Source organism: Manduca sexta, chromosome 5 (genome assembly GCF_014839805.1).
Source record: "Manduca sexta isolate Smith_Timp_Sample1 chromosome 5, JHU_Msex_v1.0, whole genome shotgun sequence".
NCBI classification, from domain to species: domain Eukaryota; kingdom Metazoa; phylum Arthropoda; class Insecta; order Lepidoptera; family Sphingidae; genus Manduca; species Manduca sexta.
This window is the reverse complement of record NC_051119.1, coordinates 10,113,013-10,136,920: the sequence shown is the minus strand read 5'-3', so window position 1 is coordinate 10,136,920 and position 23,908 is coordinate 10,113,013. Positions and strand designations below refer to the sequence as shown.

Below are 23,908 nucleotides of genomic sequence, written 5' to 3'. Positions count from 1 at the left end.
AGGTATTAGATTTTTCTTTCATCTTTCTATGATGTCATCATCATTATCAATCATCTATTTCCAGGATGTGATCATCATGGGATGAAATAAAAAGGCGAACAGTGATTGAACTAATTGTTCCTCTGCCTGTCTCTTCGGGTATAAGAGGCATGAATAATATGTATGAAATGTATGTATGGATAACATTTAGAAGAAAGAAAGCATCCTTCCACTAAGTATAAATGAAATTCCTACACGATCGATTCGAATCCAACACCTATACTATAATGGCCGGCAAATAACTTGAGCACTAGCACTTGCAGCTACACTGTGATACAAAAAAATCCCACCACACGATAGCGTGTTCAAGTTTGTCGGATCTTATACCACGACAACGCCCTGCAGTTAACGTTACACGCCATGCACCACAGATTACAAATTGCACAACGCAAAAGGGAAACTGTTACCAACGGCATTTAAATAACAAGTTGCGACCAGCAACCGTCGCCGGCATATCGCGTGACCATCAGCACTTAATCGCTCCCGACGGCTCAATTAACCAAGTCGCTACGTGCGAAATTTTTTCCACGAGCGCGGAAAAACTGCAACACGCGAGATCCTATGGAGATATAGAGTTCTTTTCAATTTCCTATAGTTTTGCGTGGTGGACTGTCTTGAAGAAGACATGTAGCGGAATCAACGGGCTGCTGAGAGCAAGAGGCTGTCTAGGCGAGCAGGCGACGGCGATAGACTGACTTTTTTTGAATCTATCCGGCAAAGTTATCCGACTGCACCTGATAGTAAGTGGAGTGGGGTCCAATAGAATGTCGACTGACGAGACACCTCGATAGTCGAGGCAATTGTTCCAGCCTGTTCGATATACATAGTCTGTTCCCGAAACGCGACAGACTTACGTGAGCCACTATGACGGGTTTTGACACTTTGTGTACGTTGGTCTCTGTCCGGGCGGATATAAAATATATCCTACCACTGGCGACTGAAAGATTTTCATTATAGCATCTTAGCTTAAATCTTTATGAAGCCTGCAGCGGTCGAATCATGTTCGTCTTAATAGGCAAACGGGCGAACGATTCGCCTGATGTTAAGGAACATCCGCCTCCAATGTACTAAAGCAATACCAGAGGCACAGCCATGCTGTTGCCTAACGGGAGGTGAACACACTTTTTAAACCCGTTCCTGCTGATCATGTTCCATGGCTTGGCTCTAATCATCTTGGGTGTAGTAATGGACTCACGTTGGATGTAAGAGTATTGGGAGACCATTGATTTTTAAAGTTTATATTCGTTGTTAATCATCGCTCTCTTTGACGGTTGAGAAAAACGAATGCCTAAGTTCATCATATGAATTTCAAATATACCCAGACTGCTATGTTGGACTAGACAATAAATAAATACTGAATCTAAACCGCTCAAAATCGAAATAAACAATACCAATCGTACTGTATATTCGAATAAAGACTTAAGTTGACTGTGACGCAGTTATCCGAGGCGACAGGTCCGACTAAACTGTTTTCGCTTTCGTATGAACTTAACGAGCGTGTAGTTGTTATCTTTCACACGTAAAGCGAAGCGTGCGCCATGAACTTGTCTAGGAATATAAACACGAGAATATATATATTTTATATTTCTTCGAATGACAAGACGAGCTTACCATTTGCCTGATGGTAAACAATACGACCGCCCATAAACAGTAGAAACACCATCCAACACCTTGAATTACAAAGTATTGTTTGCTATTCCATTGCACTCGTCATGCTGAGACATGAGATGTTAAGTCTTATTATGTCCAGTAGTTACACTGGCTACACGTAATCCTGTATTCGTTAAGACACTGGCGCCGTACCAACGCCGTGACAACATGCGAAATAAAAACTTTTATTTACAGCGATAATTGTACGCAATTATTGTTTAGAAAAGTTACACCGTCTGAACATCCGCAATGCCGAGGCAATTATCGTCCTCGTTGATGTATACAATTCTTTTGGCAGATATTCAGAAACCTTTGCTAGCAATAATTGCTTCTTTTAAATGAGGATTAAGGTATATAAATTTGTTAGTATGGGAATCCAAAATGCGGTAACTTGTTTATCCGCCAGATACTTGACCTCTACATCGCGTATGCTATCGGAAGAACGTTGATAATTTGACACTGTCTACAAATGCCATTGATAATAATTCTTCGCACAAAATTTAAATGGAAAATTTGCTATGACTTACAGTTTCACTGTCGAATCTTATTTAGGGTTATCCCTGAATGTGACGGAGTATGCTTAATGTCGGAGACACACACAGACAAATATTTGAACAAAGACTTTGCCACACATTTGAACACAGTTACAGACACTGACCAAATTTCAATTTTTATGGCTTTTACTTTTAGGTTTCCATATAATAGGTTCTCCGTCAAGCAACTCGATAACTTTGAACGCTTTGATGTGTGGTCGAAAAACCGACAACAAATACGCAAACATTTAAACAAACTTTGCACAAATACGCAAATACCCGCGCCACGCATGACTTCAAACAAGTGTTCAAATAAATGTTCAAATATTTTTGCTATGTGTGGCGCCGGCATTAGAAAATCTTCAACAAAAACATTGCTTAAACTGATTACTAAAGCGTTTCTGAAATCTGTCGTGCAGCAATGAACCATGATAGTCATAATTCTCTTGAAATCATTAACACACACCTTTCGACCTAATTCAATGCGACGCGGTCTAGATGTCTAGAACTTTCCAGCAATTTATATTATTGCCACTAGATACCGATCTGTGTTCAAGTCCTTGGGTTAGTGCGGTCGCCGCAGCTCTACTGGCGGCAGTTTCACAAAATTTTATTTTCATAGGGTTGTCACAAAACTCATGATAAAAATGTTGTTTTACTTGATCATGTAAAATAAACACATAATTAATTTTCGTCCATTTTATAGAAAGTAAATTTATTTTCTTAAACATTCTTTTATCGTTGAAGTGAGTGCAAACAAAAACTTGATTCTAAATACGTGTAGAATCTACACTGCTTATAAAAATAAGTCAAGCCAATTAGAGGACTACTTTGCTGATTACGATTACTTTATTGTACATAGGATTTTAGTTTCATACAAAACCGCATCAAGGCGATGGCCCCAGCAATACGACGGGATTACTATATTCTTAGGAACTATCTATATTACATACCGAACATTAATTTAGACATCATATTTCTGGAACCTATCAAGTTATTTCGTTTTCCACATTAAAAATACAGTCAAATTCATACTTAATCAATATGCCCAGCCACTACCAAATATATTTCAAATCGACATACTTCAAAAAATCCTCAAATTTATTTTGTCCATCAACCCTATATTCTCCGCTAGTTTCTTAATTCGCCGGGCGTATTCCATAACTTCAATGGAGTAACTTTAAGGTGGTTGGAAAATTGCCAAGACAGGAACATAGGAACGATACAGCTCATATTTAATCTTCGGAATATCGTTTTGAAGTACCACGGAGTCTCTAAGAGCCAACCTCTCACTTCCTACCCTATCTTTTTTATACCGAGTTGATCGAAAGAGCACCGAGTTTCCGAACGAATGTTCATGCTAAAACATGATATTCGGTAAGAAAATAGTGTCTCGTTCACTTGAAATGCGTTTCAGAACGTCGCAGTGAATATATCGTTACTTTGAACACATCAATTCCATTTCTCATTTTTTTTTACTTTAGTACTTCCATTACGTCCGCATACAATTTTAACGAGTGTCGCTTCAGTGACCAGGATATCCTATACGATATACAGGCGAACGACTTAACTGCAATGGCTTATGTAACTAGGCTGTGAAATTAAGGGATGGAAGGGAAATATGCAATAATAACCCTTTTGTGTAATAGCGATCTCTCCAGGGTAAATATTACTGCCAGACTAATTGCCGTCTGCGCATTCACATGTCTGGAATACGCATAACAAATAAGTTACTAATTAGCATGTACCCCCGTGATAACAATGGCCCCAACAACGTTTGCTTAGACCCTTCGCTTTCTCTCCTTTAGCGTCGTTAAATACTAACGTCTGGAGTCGCCATTAACATTGCAATAGAGACCACCAACGCGATGTAGACAGATCTTCAGTTCACGCTGTCTTACAGGCATTTTCAATAAACGAACCCAATGTCAATCCGATTCCCGGAATGGACCAATCAAAATAACTCATTTGTACGAAAGTCAAAAAAGCTTTGTTCTGATTGGTTCATTTTTAAGAACGAAAAAAGCGATTGAGATCTTTTATTAAAAATGGCGGTGTCTTTTGCCGCCATTAATTTAAATAAAAATAGCAACAAGAAAGAATGCAAACATCAGTTCATGGTCCACCCACTCTACTCCATACGACATTGACGAGCATTGTAGCTATTACACCTCATCACCAAGACACAAGAACTGTATTGAAATAGCACTCCAAAACGAGTCATCTAATACACAAAATGTTTGCGCTTGAGTGGGTTTTAATATGGACTAATGCTAATGCCTAGTCTAGACTCCAGTAATCCGTGTAGACAACACGTAACAACTAACCTAGAAAATAACATTAGAGGTTTCTTCGGTTGTTCAACACGAGGCGAAGGTACGCGTCTATAGGTGACAAAACAAAAAATCCTTTGATTAATTTACGTACAATAAATTGAAGGACACATGAAGATTATAAAAATGCGATCTAAGCACGAGGTGGACAGATGACCTCATAAAAAGTTTCAGGAGGTCGCTGGATGCCTGGAAATCTATAGAGGAGGCCCATGTTCAGCAGTGGACACCTGCAGCTGATGATGATGATTTAAGCACGTAAAGCTGTTGGTCCTGCGCCTGAGCTCTCTCCGGTCATGTCGGATTGCCGTCTCACCGGACTATAAGAGTGAAGGAACAGTGAGTGCAACTGTGTATTGCGCACACAATACACAGTTGCACGCTAGGAAAGATTCAGATATGTGACAGCAATTAGACAGGACGACATAATTGTCACGACTAACGTGATATAGTCTGTAAAGATCTCTGGTTAGTCTTCACCGTATAAGCCAGGAAAGTCACCTTGCCTTAAAACCTTAAAGATACCTATCACATTGCTCAGAGAATAGATACAAATTTCACGAAGCAAAGACAAACAAATAATCGCTTTTTGTGACGCAAACTGATACAAATTACATTGACGATGACAAATGACATACAGCCATTAGTCAAAATAACGACTCCGCATTGGAGCCCGCGCGACGTTTCGTCCGGAGCCACACTATATGCGGCATTAAATTCGAATCAACTGTAATTGTTGGCATAGCGATAGATCAGAGTGGGTGTCCTGAATAGCGCCAGATTTCAAGTGGGAAGCATCAAACAACTGGTCCAAGGGCACCTCTGGTTGTTCTGGTTATGAATTGAGACTGTTTTTATTGCTTTGAATGACGAAACGCGCTTGCCTTTCGCCTGATGGTAAGCAATACGACCGCCCATACAGTAGAGACACCATCCAACCACTTGAATTACAAATATTGTTTGGTATACCACTGCGCTCGCCATCCTGAGACATGAGATGTTAAGTCTCATTATGTCCAGTAGTTACTCTGACCATAAAACGCCTCGTTAAAGATCATAAAGGTTTTAGCTATTTAGTCATTGAATATGATTGCGGAAGAGAATGTTAAATAATAGACACCCCACAATCACTTACTGTAAATGACGTTCTAGATTAATACAAGGTTAGCGTAATGTACACAACACTGCTCATTCCAGACTGATCACTCTGCTGTTAGATATTTATATTATTCCCGGATGAAAAGTTTATATAATATTCCAGACTATAATATATCTTTAACCGAAATTTTATCTAAAACCGTTAAGGCGTTTTGGAGTAATTGAGTAACAAAAACCAATCCACTTTCGCACTTATAATGTTAGATAAAAAGTATATATTTTAATACAATTGATTTTCATTTAGTTTTACGTAGATCAAAGTAGTAGGAGACCAGCTCTGCGTCGCAAAAAGTTATTAAGGTAATGTTTTTTTGGTTAACCGCCGCGCCTCGCACCGCGCCCCGTCGCGTGAGCCGCGCCTATGGAACCCACCCCTATGATAGTGTTCTAAGTATAGCGTTCTATTAGAACTGTGGTAATGGACTCGCCCTCCATCAAGACATGGAATACATTTGCGAAATAATGCGAGCACTCATTAAATTAAATGTTAAGTACTTCATGAATGAAACTTACCTTCTTACTTAATACGCACATCATTACAGCTTAAGAACTAATGAATACGATTACAGAAGTTTTGGATATAAGATATTGTAATAATAATTAGAGGGTGTAAAGTGTAGAGGGAATAGACTAGTGACAACAAATAATAACTTAATACATAATTATAAAACTATTGAAAGTTATTATAATTTCATGTGCTATCTTTGTGAAATATCGCTTGCTTTACCGTTAAAGGAAAACATAGTGAGGAAACGTGCATACCTGAGAAGTTCTGTATAAGGAATTTGGTATGTGAAGTCTGCCAATCCGCACTAGACCAGCGTGGGCTAAGGCCTAAACCCTCTCAGTAGTAGAAGACTCCCGTGCCCAGCAGTGGGACAGTATAAACACAGGGCTGGTATTATACATGTTACTTAAAGTTACGCGTAATTAATGAATAACCTACGCATACTTACGTCACTATTTATGGGCGGAAACTTCATTTCAATTCACACTTAAAGCACTCACTGCTATAATCCTAATACTACAGCTATATGTTTAAAAATCAAATATTATGGAAACTTAAAACGTAAGTTGTTGCATTTAGAAGAGTTTAAAAAAAATCCAATGGAAACCATGATTGTAAAAATATTTGGCATTAGAAATTTTGTCATTCGGATACAAAAGCATCATACGATCTCACGCCTCTAGTCTTGGAAGAAACACTAGAAAATGCACAAAATTAAATCCTCAATGTTTTAAACAACCAAAAGAGATTACGAACTAGCGTCTACTAACCAGATATCGAACTGTCTCAACCTTCCTAACAGAAGCTAACGAAAGTGAATTCATTTTAATAATAAATGGACACAAAAGAGCATTGTTACTTTGACATTTCAATTTCCGCCACGTGTGCCATTAATTAGTTCATAATGAAAGTTTGACGGGTTAATTACCGGTGAAACAACAATAAAGGTGCGTTTGCGAACACAACCACACCTAAAAATACCGACATTATTTTTTTATATACGTGCAGATCAAAGTGACCCACTGGATCGGATAGTGAGTGAAGAGGGGTCCAATAGAAAGTCGATTAACGAGAGATGATTATCCCTCGGCAGTCGATACAATTTTGCCGGCCTGTTGTAACCGTTGTTGGACTTGTTGGATATACACAGGCTGATCCCGGAACGCGACTTCTACGTGGGCCACTACGACGGGTTTTAACACCTTGTGTTCTGTGGTCGTTATCCGGGCGGATATAAAATATATCTATCACTGGCATGTAGACACCGAATCCTTAATATTCGAAAAAATATGTAATGTGTAAATAAATATAAAAACACGAAATAGAAAGAATATTTTGCATTTGTATGTATTTTTTTTTTTTATTATCAGCTTTTCTTTTGTTATTAAAGTATTTTGGTAAATCGAGTGATGAGATATGATATGGATGGATATGAACCTCGTTAAAACATACAAGACAAAAAGAATATACACCAATTAAAACGAAACGAACCTTAAATAAATCGTAAACAAACCGAAGAAAATCGCTGAATTACGTTCATAGAAGCATGACAAAAGAAATGATGTTAGCACGAAATACAAAGTAGAACAATTTAATTCTAGATTTTTATGGACCAACTAGCTTTTACTTGCGGGTTCACCCGTATAAAGAAGTTTTCCGGAATAAAAGTTCCGCTATATATTTTGTCTGGATAGAAACGAGTGTATAACCTTCCCAGGGTTTTAAAATATCTCCATACCCAATTTCATAAAACTCCGTTCAGTAGATTTCGAGTAAATCGATAACATACAGACAGAAAGGGGGACTGTTTTATAATAATATGTATAAATAGATGGATTGCCTAAATATCAAATAAGATTTTTTCAACACACAACAACCCACAAACATTTGTTACAAATTCCAATTTGGCCAATATTTGCGTCGGTCTATCAAAATGCTTTCAAATTCAAATTGAAAAAAAACTAAAGCCAAACTATGTTACTCACACCATGTTGGGATTGAGGCAGAGTTATACTGAAGCCGGTAGAGCAAGCATGATGCGTCCCGAACGAGCTGCCTTGTCGACAAGCACTGTTCTGCTCAGTGGTTACGCTAATTTATGCACCTACGCAACTGCACACGCGGTACGCTCGGACGCAAATTGTCTAGCGTGATTTGAATTTAAAAAAAACTTTGCATTGTCAATTTAGTAGTTGGAAGCATGATTAATGTATTTATTATATGTGGAAATCGGGTTCCCGGCCTATACTGTTACTGACTAAAACTCCGCAAAGATTCACACTTTCCTGTATTCTGGAAATCGAAGGATTGCGCATACGCATGTAGTCGTAGCACCAGTAAGAAATATGAAGAAATAATAGCTATGATATGAAACCGAAAGTTTCTGAATTTAATACTAAGGTAAAACCAAAACAAAGATTAATAAAATCAATTGTTTGTAAATGGCAGGAATAAGCTGCTTAAAGCATAGTAAATTTTTACTGACGAAAAAAGTTGAAAAGCACTTTAACGCTATCAACGTATCTATTAATTTCCACGTAACAATTCCACTTTCAGATTAAATGATAAAACTAATCGAAACATCGACCAATATAGGCCGTATCGGATATTTATGAAGGTATAACTTGCTGATATTTCCAACTTAAAGTTGAGCTTTAAAATGAATGGCAACAATGATTTCCAATCTTACTTCTTTCTAATATTAAATGCGACAATTTGTTAAGATACTTGTTAGAAGTAAAAGAAGAAAGTCGTGAATGGATAATCTTTTGCATATAATATAGCAGATTTTGCCTGCAGCTCAGTCCACGAGATAGTTTTTCAGGGATAAATAATTTCCTGGGATAAAATATAGCCTATATAACTGAGGAGTAATGTAGCTTCCTAATAATAAAAAATCAAAATCGATTTAGTAGTTCCAAAGATTAGCGCCTTCAAACAAAAGAGTTTACTCTTCAGCTTTATAAGATTAGTATGAATTTAATATATAACCTTCTTTTTATACCTGAGGAGTGCAGGATTTTGGCCCTGAGAAAACTCTTTTCCGCGAGAAACATCTAGTCATTAATAATAACATTGAATGAGCTTCTTGTGTTGAGTGGCTTGCTAAAAGATAGTGTCATTCAGATTCGCTACTGGTAGGATATATTTTATATCCGTCCCGATAGCGACCACCTTACACAATATGTTTCCGCTATAGTGGCCCACGTAAGTGTGTCACGTTCCGGGATCAGCTGATGAATATGCGGTTCCAACAGGCCGGCATAGTTATGTCGACTACCGAGGGATAATCATCTCTTAGTCGACATTCTATTGGAGCCCACTCCACTTACCATCACGCGCAGGGGTGCCCCCACTTGGCTGTACCCATATAAAAAAAGATATATATTTATGTGCCCTTAAACTTTTAGATCCACGCTGTAGACATCTGTCCACAGCAGACTGGAGAGCTCGGCTGAGATACACAAAACATACTTGAAGTGACAGCTTCCTAAAAATAAGGATATCACCCCAAATACCTTCACCCTTGCCCAATCCTTATTCTTTAAAGGCCGGCAGTGCTTCCATAATTGTTCATACGGCAGTAGTGGCGAAGCGCTTTTCACGTTTGTCTTAGTTTGCTTACTGTTAAATTGGCCGCGATGTATTAACTAACGCAATATTTTTTTGGCTTGGGTTACCTTTTGAAATATTTCACCCTTTGCCACTGTACGACAGATAGAAGACACCATATATAAATTATCTATATACAGGGTCATTTCGACATTGCGTTACTAAATGAAACCACAGGTTCGTGGTGACCTCTGCTAACACCGTGCAAAATATTATTCATAAGTAACGAATATTTACGTCAATAATCCCGATTTTAGATTTATGGTTTTTGATCACGCTGTTTCTTAGCGCGCTTAACTGAAGTGAATGAACTACGTCACAGCTGATGATATTATTACCGAACCTATAGGATTCAGAAGGTCAGCTCACAAATGAACTCCCAATACGTTTACTGACTTGGTTGCAGCAGTTCATTGAGTCAATAATTATTTACTACAAAAAATATTTCGTCAATTATAAACGTTATTTTCGTTAATAAAATAGTTTTCTTACCAAAAAAATTACCTTCATAATTACTAAAGTTACAAGATTTAAATCTATTGGTATCGTATTTTTTTAGATTCCACATAATATTCCGACATTTATTTTAATTCCAACATTAATATTTTGGTTTGTCATAATATCTAAAAGAAGACTACGTAGACATTACCGAACGTCATATTATGCCTTCTGTACCATTTCTTTGCTAGATAGACACTATGGCAATGCGTCCGAGTCTTTGACCGAGTCCGAAGAGCGCGCGATTATTCAATACAATAGTCGTACTCTTTCTCGCCTAAACTCGCAGTGTTGTCAGTATAAACTTTTTACCAAAAAGCTTGCTAAAACGACACAGCATTTCAAAAATTCTGATATTAGATTTTTTTTATTACATGATGTTCTAACAGATTTAACACACAATTGTATTACAAAATAAAATAAGTAATGATTTATGATGAAATGATTAATGAAAAGTCTACCTAATTAAAATAATACACAGCAATATTTTAGTATTTTTGAAACATTATTTTAAGTAATAAAGTATAATAGAGATTTTGGATTCAGTCATTCATTTTCAATAGGCATACAGGGTATAAAATAAACAAGATATTGCACAATAAATTAATAATAAAAAGTTTGGTAACACTGCGAGGGCACGTGATAGTTGTAAAACTCTGGCTCGTCAAATATCGTGTACCTCCAGACCAGTGTTGCCAAGGACAATTTGTTTAAAATCAAGAAGGTAAAACAAATCGAGATTTAGTGTTGTAGATCGGGACATAAAAAAGCAAGTATTTTTTTTAAATTTAAGTTTTATGTATTGCGTTTTACAAAAAATATCACTGCAAGTCATGCTAAAGTTGCGTTTAATTTGGATTTCTGTTTTCAACATCAAAGCACAGATCGCCGGGTAGTCGCATCTCTAAGCAAGATAATAAAACAAAACTGTACCTTCAGCGCTAGTGAGATACGTGCTATTTTGATTGCATTGTCGCACTCAACACAGTGCTTAATGCGTAGTTTATTTTTCATAATACTTAATGGTTTTAATAATTTTATTGGTGCAAAACGGGTTACGTCCCCAGAACTCTGAAAATCGGGACGTCCCGTGCAAATCGGGACATCAGGCAACACTACTCCAGACCCTTGCCGCTACTTTGTGGAATTCGCTAAACTCGTGTGTCGCGTGTTGGTCGGTCAGGCACAAAGAAATTTAAAGTGGTCCCCTAAATGCGACCTTAACACCTATAAAATAGAGTCTATTTTTAGAAATATTTTTGTCATTTTGAATATTTTACGATCGCGAAGTTGCATCGTTGACGCGTACGCGAAACAACTAATCACAATCTATTGATTATGTTTCTATCGGAGGCTGTCATTACGATTTTAATGTGGATTTATGAATTTGCGATAGGTACTGAATGGAAAAATCCAATATCATTTTGTCCGACCAGGGATTCGATCCCGTGATCTTAGCAAAGCATCCGTACTATAATACAACTGCGGCACCAAGGTAGTCACAAATTAAATGTATTAAAAATACTTTGAAGTATGAAACAACTTTTAAAGGAACAAGCAATCTACAAATCATCATTAGGTATTGGTAAACGCATTTACTATTTTGAAAACATGTTAGATACCTATTGGGATGCCGCGCCGCGCCGTGACGCATCCCGTCGCTCGACATTTTTACCTCAAACTATCACATTAACTAATTATTATCAAGATTGTAACTTCGTTATTAATTGTTTCAGATGCCAGACTTGCAGAATGATATTTTATTGTTATGAGTGTTATAAATCTAACCGTTGAACATATTTATTATACCTACTTATCTACTAAAATGGATGAACTACCTACATTAGAATGTGTGTGTTTTGATTTAAAAGAATGAAAACCACTTTAAAATTACGGAAATCATGTGTTATGTGTACCTAACTTATGCAGTTGTGGTTGTTTGATTAGTGTCGTTTGCTTATGATGATAGTTTGAGCATAGAAAATATTGTTCTAATGAAATGTGATGATTAGTGCGTGATGTTTATGTTGGCGTTGGATGTCCACCTGCAAGGTGGACAGACGACTTGATGAACGTCGCGGGAACATATTGGATGCAGGCAGCTTTTGACAGGTCTGTCTGAAAATCTTTAGGGGAGGCCTATGTTCTCAACAGTGGACTTTATGTGGCTGATGATGATAATGATGTTTAGGTATGTGTCTTTTTGTAACGTCGGCGTACCGTCGTCGCTGCTGGTCTAATTGTTGATCGAGTGATGTCGCTCGACACAAAACCCTAGGTAGTTAAATCGACGACATCAGCTGTTCGGTTGCGGTGCGGTGCGACGAACTACCCTTGCGCTCCGAGTGTGCATCACTCGTTCGTGTGCGTGAGCATAATATTATCAATGACTGTGTGCGATGTTGCCGCTCCGACGAATTCTAGTATAGTAGTAGTGGCAAAAGGGTGTGTAAAAATAAAATGACTATTTGAATATTTATTTTGTTTGAAAATTTTACTTTTTTGTTTTTGACCTTAGGTTAGAAAAACTTATAGTAAACTACTTCTTTCAAGATGACTTTCTCGCAGTTAAATTTAAGTCTAGGGTTACAAAATGACCCTGTAGAAAGACCACGCAAACTGTGAGACGTAGTAACTGTCTCTTTCATAAATGTTGCAATCGGTAACGGCCAGCGTGTTCAATCCATTCGCCACGAATGCACAGCAAATTGGTATTTCTTCAGCAGTTGTAATGCTGCATCATCAAGATCCGTTATAAGATGTTTTCTTCAATGCTGGTATTAGTACTCAGTGGCGTAGCTAGAGCGGTGCTAGCGTTGTACGGGCAGATGGCGCCGACCCCATAGTGGCTCAGTAATGACCAAGGGGTCATGCGTGGGCACAGTTATAGAAGCTCGTAACAAGCGCATAAAAGGCTAGTATAACTCATGGTGTACTCTAAGGGCTCTTGTCAACCAAAGTAAAGGAGATAGGAACTTTATCTCAAAATAGAAGTGTTTTGGGTTATTTTTATAAATAATCTTAACCTTTACCGTCGGATAGCCAAAATGGTCCAAACGGAACAAAGTTAGTTGACATGCTTACATATGTTATTGTGATTGGTTTATCCTTATTATTGACACGTACCGGTTAAGACAGTTTAGGGGAATCGGCCGTTAATTACGCTATTTCAATCCGAAGTAGAATTGTTTTCTACGGGTCGAGCTGCAAGCCAATCCAGTCTATAATACTGTGTACTTAATGAAAATTTGAACCAAAACTACCCCACTAGATTTCCAGTTTGGGAAACCAAGTCGTATACTAATAATTGATGAACAAATCACATGGAAGCATGTTTACTTTAATAACATCGTTTTGTTTGTGCTTCTGAACGATTACCTTAAGTATAGCCATTAGGTGGTATTAAACGTAATAACAATGATTTGACATGATTTGTTGAAATGTTGATAGGAAGAGACCGGGACATAACTAGCCCTATTTTGGTGTGATTTTTGACTCGGAATACCTAAACAGGTGCTGGTGGTAGGGTATTTGCCCGGATGACAACCACCGTAAAACAGAGGTTATATCTATATATATAGGCGTTCCTGATCACTTGCAGGTATACCCGGTTTCAAACCCGTTGGCATTGTGCCTGCTGGCGAGGGATAATGTTAAGTCGACATTCTATCTGGACTCCGCTTCGCTTACCACCAGATGGAGTGGGTCGCTCTTCCTAGTCCATATAAAAAATACACTATCTAAGACTTATTTCTGCTTTTAGGGCCTTTGGTCTTGGCATGTCAGTTAAATAGTCAAAGCTAATAAAAAACAAAGATGTTTTTTTTTGTTTTTCACGACGTTTTTTTACAGCAGCCATTTTTTTTTCTAAAATGGGTTTATGACATTAAAGTTCCAAAGTTTTTTTTTTTATATAAGCCAAATTTTAAATTTCCTTTTCTAAAATGGCTCTGTGATAGTTACGTTCCAAAGTAAAAGCTTTATATCGACGAGTGTACATTATTACGAACAATAACATCGTTGCTAATCTTCGCCTCAAGATTTAAGATCTGTCTAAATTACACGCGAACGTGTGGTTATTGCATAGAGATGATTTCGACCTCTGGTTAATCCTTGTAATTCTTTGTTTAAATGACGATAAAATAACCGTAGTTATATTTTATTACGGGCAAGTTGTCCCGGCTTCATAGAGAAAGCGAAGCATATATATATATGCCTAGATTTTTTGTCGTATAAACCAATGAATTATATACATAAACTTTCCTCTTGCATCATAGCAGCCATAGGTGAAAATTGCATGAAATTATTTACTAGTTTTTGCTCGCGGCTTCGCCCGCGTGAAGGAGTTTTCCGGGATAACAGTCCCGCTATATATTTTCCCCGTTATAGAAAGCCTATATATACCTTCCCAGGGTCTTAAACTATCTCCATACCAAATTTCATAGAAATCCGTTCAGTAGATTTTGAAAAAATCGATAACATACATACAGACAGAAAAGGAGACGTTGTTTTATAATATGCATTGATATCGTATTTAAGGCGTTAAATCAATATTTTCAGTAGGATAAAACGACAGATTAGTGATCCTTAATCCCCCAACTCACGACAGCGCTTCGCCCATTTAGCGACCAGCCTAATGTTCTAAACAAACTAATGGCAGTGTAAAAAATATAATGAGACGCGCGGGTGGTCCGCCACTCTTGTTCATTGTTTAGTTGAAATGGCATTGACAATGGAAATAATATCTCTTAAAAAGCCATATATTCGTTATTTCCGCCATCCAGATCTACGTGTTAGTATACTATAGCCCTTCTTTAGTATCGAGTATAACAGGGCCGTAGATAGATTTGAATTTAAGGTAGGGCAGCTGTGGTTACAGCTAGGGCGGAAGTATAAATGTTACTATATCTGATCTGGTCGATCGATTTTTGGCTTACTTGACCTGTGAATGAGTCAGGTTACTATGGGACCACCTTCCAAATCGTGAAATAAAAAACCCACTGCTCCATATATTTTGATTGAGTTATGTATAATTTAGTTGATTCTTAAGGTAGGGCATTCGTTTTTTAAGATAGGGCATTACCCCACAATGTCCTCCCCCTAGCTACGGCTCTGGAGTACAAGTCTTACTTTGCCTGGTTCCTGCCAAAGAAACGGCCGACGTGATGACGCCAGTCTAACATAAATTTTGAACTTGGCATAGTCACATACGGTCCAGAGGCTGCTTCTAAAGTTTTATACTGTAATTCCCAAACTACATGTTGAAATTTTCCAAAGTGAAGCCGACAAAATAATGGTGACTGGTAAATAAACTGATATGCATAAATACGGATTGCAAATCGTTCTAATCAAAGCAAATTGTCTAAGGAAATCCGTATGAAGAGACAGGTTTAATATTTTTAAACCGAACCCCCTCTGCTAATGCATACACGAAATAAAAAGTATTTTTATCCAAAATATGTTCCTAACTCACCCTGATGTACTTCTCTAAATCTGGTGGAATGTGCTCTTCGAGATCATACAGGTTCTTGCAGTCTTTCTTGTCTTCCGTAGCATCCTCTTTCTCACTGACTACATTTTCGAAGTTCACTTGCTACTTACATCTTCTGGGATCATTATGTCCTTTGTCATCCTATAACAATTGAAATAATAAATTCATAATCCATTATTCCACGTTCTTTAGCCAAATGTAATACCATCTAAACAGGACCTAAAGGAATTGAAATTGCCGTATTTTTCGGATTTCAGCACGGTTTTTTATACTATAATTTTCTCTCGACGTTTCGAAGACTGCAGCCTTCATGGTCACGGGGGGACTGAGGTCTCACTAATTTACACACAGCGTAATATAGGTAGTTCGCCGGTACATAACATTGTTTCTTATAGCTCAATGCATCGCTCACACTGTTCACATAAAACTGAAGTATCGTTACGTAATTTTTATACAATAAACTTGGGTAATACAACCAGCTTTGCTACCCAGGAGCCTCGAACACCTAAATTTTTCACTGTTCCATTTCCGCAAAAATAATTGTTAGGTTCGAATAGAAAGTGGTGGCAAAAGCTTTAATATTGAGAAGTCAGAGTAAATGCGTCGAAATGAAGCCTACGGTGTCCCAATGTCTTGCCAAAATCTGGCGCCTTGGAAAACCGAATAAAGATTGTGATGAGTAATAAAATATTATAGGCAAATATTAGCGAAGTAAACTACATTATAAATATAAGTTTCTCTTACCTAAAAAGAAAAAGATTTTATTTTTTTAATCTCATACCAACACGTTATCAATGCCTAGGATATTTTAACTGCTTATTTTTGCAAGCTAATCACTGAAACTGAAGCCTTCCTCTGGCAGTCTTTTCTCAGCGTAATGTAGGCTACCGTGAACGAATCAGCAAGCAAAAACTAGTTATAATAAAGGAAGGTCGACGTAAATTATGTCATACATAGTTCTATTGGGCTAGATAGATATGGTTGTAGGCATTAAACATGGAATATGGTTCAGTGAACACTACACTAATGTGTAATCAATACTCATAATGCCTCAGTCCTCATACTACAGTGGGAATGAATAAATTATACTTTATTGAAGAACTAGGTATTGGTCGCGGACTCGACTGCGCGGAATTCTGTGCGTGAAATACTTTATAAGTAGCCTATGTTTTTTTTTCAGCCTTACTCCATACCAAATGATATTCAAATTATTGGCAATGGCATGAGATAGCTAACTGTTGCCATTTGATATTTTTATCTGGACAGCATTGTGCTTATCATCAGATGCAGTGCAATCACTTCACTGTGCTAGGAATAAAAAAGTATATATGAAAAATAGTTATTCTAGACTTTATGATGGTATGACCAGATGACAATATCCAGAATATAATCCTTAATAACATTTATTTGTTAGAATATCTACAACCAATATATAATTAAATAATCTCTTTGTATCTATGATTTCTATAATTATTACTGAAAAACAAATATGTAAATGAATTAAGAAAATGATTTACATATATTCTATATATTCTAATGCTATATACCTAGTCTTGCCATAAATATTGTAATAAAGAAAAAAGAAAATTGTTAACTGCAAATAACATTTATTACTTTTACAGTGTGTCAGTTTAATACATAAATATAAAACAATTAAAAATATAAAAGCTTATTCGAAGTGGTCTCCATTGGCTGCAATACAGTCCTTTAAACGATGAGGCCAGTTATCAATAGAAGCACGCACTCTTTCCATGGGAAAATTCTTCACTGCCAATCGTATAGATTGTTTTAGGGACTCAAATTATCATGGCGTTTAGAGCAAGCTGTACTCTCTAAAACTGACCACAAATCATAATCCAGCGGATTAAGATCGGGACTAGACGACGGCCAGTCTTCAGCTCTGATGAAGTCCGAAACGTTCGATTCCAACCAAGACTGCGTGGACCGAGCTTTATGACCCGGCGCCGAGTCTTGCTGGAAGGACCATACTTGGTTATTGAACATGGTGATGTTAAGGGGCTTAACTACCTTCTCAAGAATGGTATCTTGATACACTTGTGCCGATGTTTTGATACCTTTTTCACAAAAATATGGCTCAGTCACTCCTTCATAGCTAACACCCCACCAAACCATCACTGAAGTCGGATAATGTCCACGTTGCACTCTGTCGACTAATTGGGAAGCTTCCTTAGAGCTTTGAGCATAAATACGGTCATTTTGTTTGTTAAAATGTTGCTCAATTGTAAAAATTTTCTCATCCGTAAACAAAATTTTTCTGTGACCTCCCTTTGCGTACCGCTTCAGTAGTTGTTTCGATTTTACCACCCTATTCTTCTTTAAATTATCAGTTAAGAAATGGCCAGTGCGTCTCTTATAGGCTGCAAGTCCTAAGTCATCTTTTAAAATACGCGACATGGTTCTAGGTGCTATCTTCATTTCCCGAGATAAAATCTTTTGCTTTCGGACAGGATTTCTTCGAATTCTTTCCCTTACTGCTTTGACCACCTTTTTCGTACGAACACTACGTGGACGGCCAGATCTTTTCTGTCACAAACAGAGGAGGTCTCATTGTACCTATTAATAGCCCGGTACACAAACATTTTACTAATACCAAGTGTATGGAGAGTTTTAAAAATTGCATTTGGCTCCATACCTACTTTGTGTAATGCTATCACAGCGATTCGGTTCTCTTTATCACCCCACACCATTTTAATATCGCAAAATATTTTACAATGTATTGGCGCCAAAATGAGAAAACACAATGAACAATCGTATAAAAATGACAGATTCGAAATTCAAATGTAATATTTTTTTATAATTAAGTGTAACAGTATTTATGGCCAGACTAAGTACATTTTTTTATTAAATTATTGCAAATAAAAAATATTTTATTATTGAAAATTACCAATTTCCTGCAAATTAATTAACATACAATCTAAGTTTTTATTGCTACAATATTCTCATATTATAGATGAGTCGATCAACATCTAACCAATGAAATAATACTTTCATAATCCATTACATAATACATGCACTATTGTTTGCATAATGTTATTTACACAATACATCATACATAAAACATACAGAATATTATAATTACATATTGTACTTTCTAGTAGTTTTGACTATATACTATACAAATTTTTGATTCCTATGTAAACTATCATATTTAAAAAATTAGCTTTATTCACCTTTTAGCATTTCGTTATCAAGGGTCTGTTTACTATCAAACCAAATCAAGATTTTTAATGAATATTTATTTCGTTTAACAACCTTTGAATTAAATGGATTTGGTAGTAAACAGTACATAGATAACGAAACAGTAAAAAAATGAATATCGCTACTTTCCGGATACAACAGTTTACTTAGGAGCCATTGATTGATACTCAAACAGAAGCAGGCTAAGTTTTTCCAAGTGGTTTATTTGACTTCAAAAATCTCATTGGAATTGAACAAACTTTTCCCATCCCTTCAGCTCTATCCTGAATATATATTAATTACATTTTTAGACACTTAAATAGGTCAAACGATTTCCATTGTAACCTGTAGTACCATAACTAAAACTTGGTGATTTTAATTGTTATTTAGAAATAATAATTATTATTCTTAAAATAAATTTTGACATACAAAGTGCAGCTTTGTTTGCCTCTGTGATAAATAAAGTATTTCATATTATTATTTTATTTATATTATGGACCATATAAAAAAAATGAGTATATCTGGTTTAAACTATTTAGCACTTTAAGGCGATACCTCAAGCTCCATTTTCATACATTTTGTTTCACCTTTAATCTGGGTAACTAAACAAGTATTGGCAAGTAAAGAATTTAAATTCACGTCTAGTTAGTGATTAGTTCTCGCAGTTGAAAGAAAAACATAAAAATAATTAATAATCATGGATATTTCTGCCTTTAAAATTTCGTCATATTAAATTTTAAAGGCCGAAATATCCATGATTAAAGGTGAAACAAAATGTATGAAAATGGACCTTGAGGTATCGCCTTAACTATTAATAAATATTGTCTTGTACTACACTTGTATAATGTAATAAATATTTTTCTATATCAGATATTGAATTCTTTTGTTTCCATGATTCATTCTCAATTAGATCTTTTCCTAAACTAATCAGCTGCAGGTAAAATGGAAAGTAATTAATGGCTCACTTATTCGTTATACAAGGGTAGGGAACAGATGATGTCCCTTCAGGTCCACAAAATATTTTATCCTGTTAATTTTCACACTTATGTCAACATACCTAAAAATATTACATTTAGAAATTAATAATAAAAAACACTTTTCCAACTTATTAATTTAAAAGAAATTACCCTGTAGTTATATTTATAAATTAAAAAATAATGACTAGTTGCCATACCTTATTATTTAATGAAAATCACTAAACTTGTAAACACTAATTTACATTCACTGCGCGACGTCTTAGTTTCAGAGACCGACGGCGTGTGACTGCGTACAGCGCAATCGATAGCACTGCACTTTATCTACTGAAACTGGCGAAAAATCAATACTGCTTCCCGCCATAAAGCAACAGGTGTGCGTTTTATTTGAAATTTTACTCACGTGGTCGGAGTCCGGAGGTGCAGAAAGGCCGAGATGCGTTTTCTCCTTCTCAATCTCACGCCTTTTCACGGCAATTAGCCTTTCTAAATCTGTTGTTGATAACATTGTTTTAACGGGAAAGTTTCGCTTTCGTTCGCGGCAAAAACACGATTGTAGACATGAGGTGTTTACTGTATTGAGGAAATGTTCTATATACTAGAAATGCAAAGTTGAAAAAATCTTTATTTATAGATAGCGACTTAATAATCTTCGAAATATAATTATTTGTTTACAATTTACATGCATAAAACCGTTATCTATAGACGTTTACTTTTGACCTTTGACAGTTTATTGGCTTCGGCCATTCGGCCTTCTGCTTTTTTTTTTTGATTTTCCCTTTATTATTGGGAAGGCAAAGGGTTCTAGCCCATACAGCATCGACATTAATAATGCTTTCAATGCGATACGATAAGTACGATAAGTCTGTCAGCCAAGTCTTCATATCATTTCCTTGTTTAATTATTATATAAATAAGTCCAAAGCCAAGTCATAAGTTCATTCTTTTCATTTTTCCTTATATATCAATTACTGCATTGCTGATATATTCATAAATTGCTTGGTACGTCTCTGTTCGTTTTAATATTTCTAATATGGAGCGCGGGACAAACTCAGATTTGCAGTAGATGTTAATTAATTTGTCAATAAATATGAATCTTTATATACTAAAGGCAGGGCACTCAAATATTTTGTGATTATATGTTTGATCAACTTTTTGTGCATATGGGGGACGAAACAATACGCATTCGATTAAGATGGGCTTTAAAACAACCATGTCCAAACCGAAGTCGGTTCAATATAGTGTAATATCTTCGATGCTTGTTGAAATTGGATCGACAGAACCAAGGACACTTTCCCACATGAATATTAATTACTACATAATGAGTACCTTTTACTTTTAACGTATTCAGCCAATATTCTTTCCATTCGTTATGAATAGACTCTCTTATTATTAACTTTATGTCCGAGAATAGTATGGCAACATCATCAACAGGGATGCCGCTGTCTGTGTCAACAATTGACTTGGCTAAAAAATCAACTTGCTCGTTTCCTTTGCTTTGCCTCAAAAGTTAGCTATATGAATAAGTTATATTTATGTTAGGGAAATCGACGCAGATTTGTAAATATATATGTCTATCTCTTTTACTCAAAGGTTATTTGCAACGCAACAAAAAAAAGACAAAATAATTGCTTTATTCAAATATGGCAAAATTTAGTTTACTGCAAGACACCGGGACCGGTTTGCGGCAGAAGACGCCATTTATTGCAGCCCAGTCAGCAAGTACATGTAGTGTCAAACGATGTAAACAAATCTTCATAAATATTGAATTTAAAGTACTTAAGTAATATAATCATATTCTCAATTGCTTAGTTTCTTTATTAAGTTCGAAAATGACTCAGTGTTGTATGAAAGGATGCAAATCCAATTCACGCAAGAAAGACCCCGAAATATCTTTTCATAGGTTAGTATCTGTTTTTACCGAAAATTAGTAAATATCTTTGTACATTTACTTTTTGGATTTTAGCTTTGGACCCTTTCAGGCGTGATTTATATACATTAAAATCATTATGTTTGTTTACTCTCAAGCTTAAGGATGGATGGATTTGTTTAGAAATTATTGATATCGATATTTTAACAGACGACCGTTTATCAGTTACGATTTTTATCTTTGAAAGAATGTTAGAGCACACATCAATATTGTATTATCCAGAACGACAAACTAAGTGAAATTAGAATATTTTTTTAGATTACCAAAAAATTTAAAAACCAGGGCAAAATGAATATTGGGCGACGTGATTGAAATCCTACACCAAATACATATATTCGTTCTTTACATTTTGTGAAGAAATGCATAACCACACGTTAAAAGTACCGCGAGTAAAAGATAACTGTTTTCCAACAATATTCCCGGTAAGTAAAATAGTAATGATTATTATACTTCACCTAATAGTAATATTGCTTTAATATATTGCTATAAATAAAATTAGAATTGTTATTGCGTAACCAATGAAACATAAAAGAAACAACATATAGATGAAATGTAAGATATATTTATACAATTGGTGGTCTTATGTTTCGAGGAACCTTTGCATGCACGGAAATAGATCCATAATCAAATTATTGTTATTGCAAATAATTATTTTAATTGATTATCTTAACCACCATCTTTACGCTCTTTGTTTTTGACTGCTGAGACATAGTTATGTTTCTCGATCTTCTCAAAGAGCATAATAACCGTAAACTTAAATTTTTAGCAAGCAATAGTGTACATACAAATATAACAAAATTAATCAAACACAACTGGATGTTTGTCACAACAGGTACTGCTTTCTTTAATAATTGTTACTTATAAATCAGTTTCAGTTTGTTTGTTTATATTATGGTTTGTTATATTTATAATATGGTAGAACCTAACCCATTTTGTAGTTGATCTTTTTGGACTTGTTTATCTCTCTTTAATTCTTCGATGTCGATACATAATTTTCGGTACTAGCATATCACTATTGTAAGGGGCGGAGTCGGCGCCATTTTATGCATTCAATGTGCCGCATGTCACGTTACCATATCGCTCATCCTCTATACTCTTTTATCATTGGTTATAATTGACATAAATGGCATTGATTAACCCGTGAGGTAGCTGAATGTTTGCCGGCAAACATTGACAGCTACGCGTGTGACGGAAAAATAACCTTATTATGTAGTATATATGTAGTATATAAGGTTATAATCCCGTGACACACGCAAATGTCATGTAGCTGTCTTGGCTCGCCGGCGATTCACGAGAGACCAAGAGTTAAATAAAAGTCATAATAATAAAAGTCAGAGGTGTGTGCCCTTGAGATTTAAACCTGCGCACATTCGTCTCGGCAGTCCGTGTCACAAGCAACTAGGCTATCGCCGCTTTATTATTTTCTTATGTATAAATTTTATACAGTGTGGTCTTTTTCTAACGAACAATTGGTGATTACAATTATTGTAGAGTCAAATTCATAGATTTCGATTTTTGATTACCTAGTTCTTTTCTCCATTGTAACACAAAAAATAAATAAAATACACAAATGTACCTAAACACAATTGGAGTTAATATCTGGGAATAATAAGAGTCACTGTTTCGCAAACAAACACGATATAAATTCCATAACGAAAAATACACACGAAACAGAGGAGCAGGCTCAACTCAACGCATTTGGAAGAAAACTTAAGTTATTATTGAACAAAGTCGCAATTATAAAGAATATACAAATAAAGTCCAACAATAGAGACTGGCATACGAGTCGTCTCACAGAAATATGGTGACAAATTCAAAAACATCTAAGCTTTGTAAACCCCATGAAGATTAAGTAGATGAGTTAATTCAAAAATATTTAAAGTATAATAATTATTTTAACAATCTTTAGTAAAAATATTATTTATTTCATGTTTACATCATAAAGTATGTATTTTTTTAATTTTCTGCCAAACTTTCTGTGCCAC

At 35.9% G+C, this 23,908-nt stretch overlaps 1 protein-coding gene across 1 annotated transcript in view; it reads right to left on the bottom strand.

Annotated features, from left to right (window-relative positions):
* LOC119190757 (caldesmon-like) overlaps positions 1–20,502 on the bottom strand; it is a 32,799-nt gene extending 12,297 nt beyond the window's left edge. The window contains exons 1-2 of the mRNA XM_037443441.1: positions 20,398–20,502; positions 15,805–15,924 (exon numbers count right to left, since the gene is read on the bottom strand). Of these exons, the coding sequence (XP_037299338.1) occupies positions 15,805–15,924; positions 20,398–20,502 (225 nt within the window). The remainder of the gene's footprint in view (positions 1–15,804; positions 15,925–20,397) is intronic.
* Between the last annotated feature and the right edge of the window lie 3,406 nt (positions 20,503–23,908).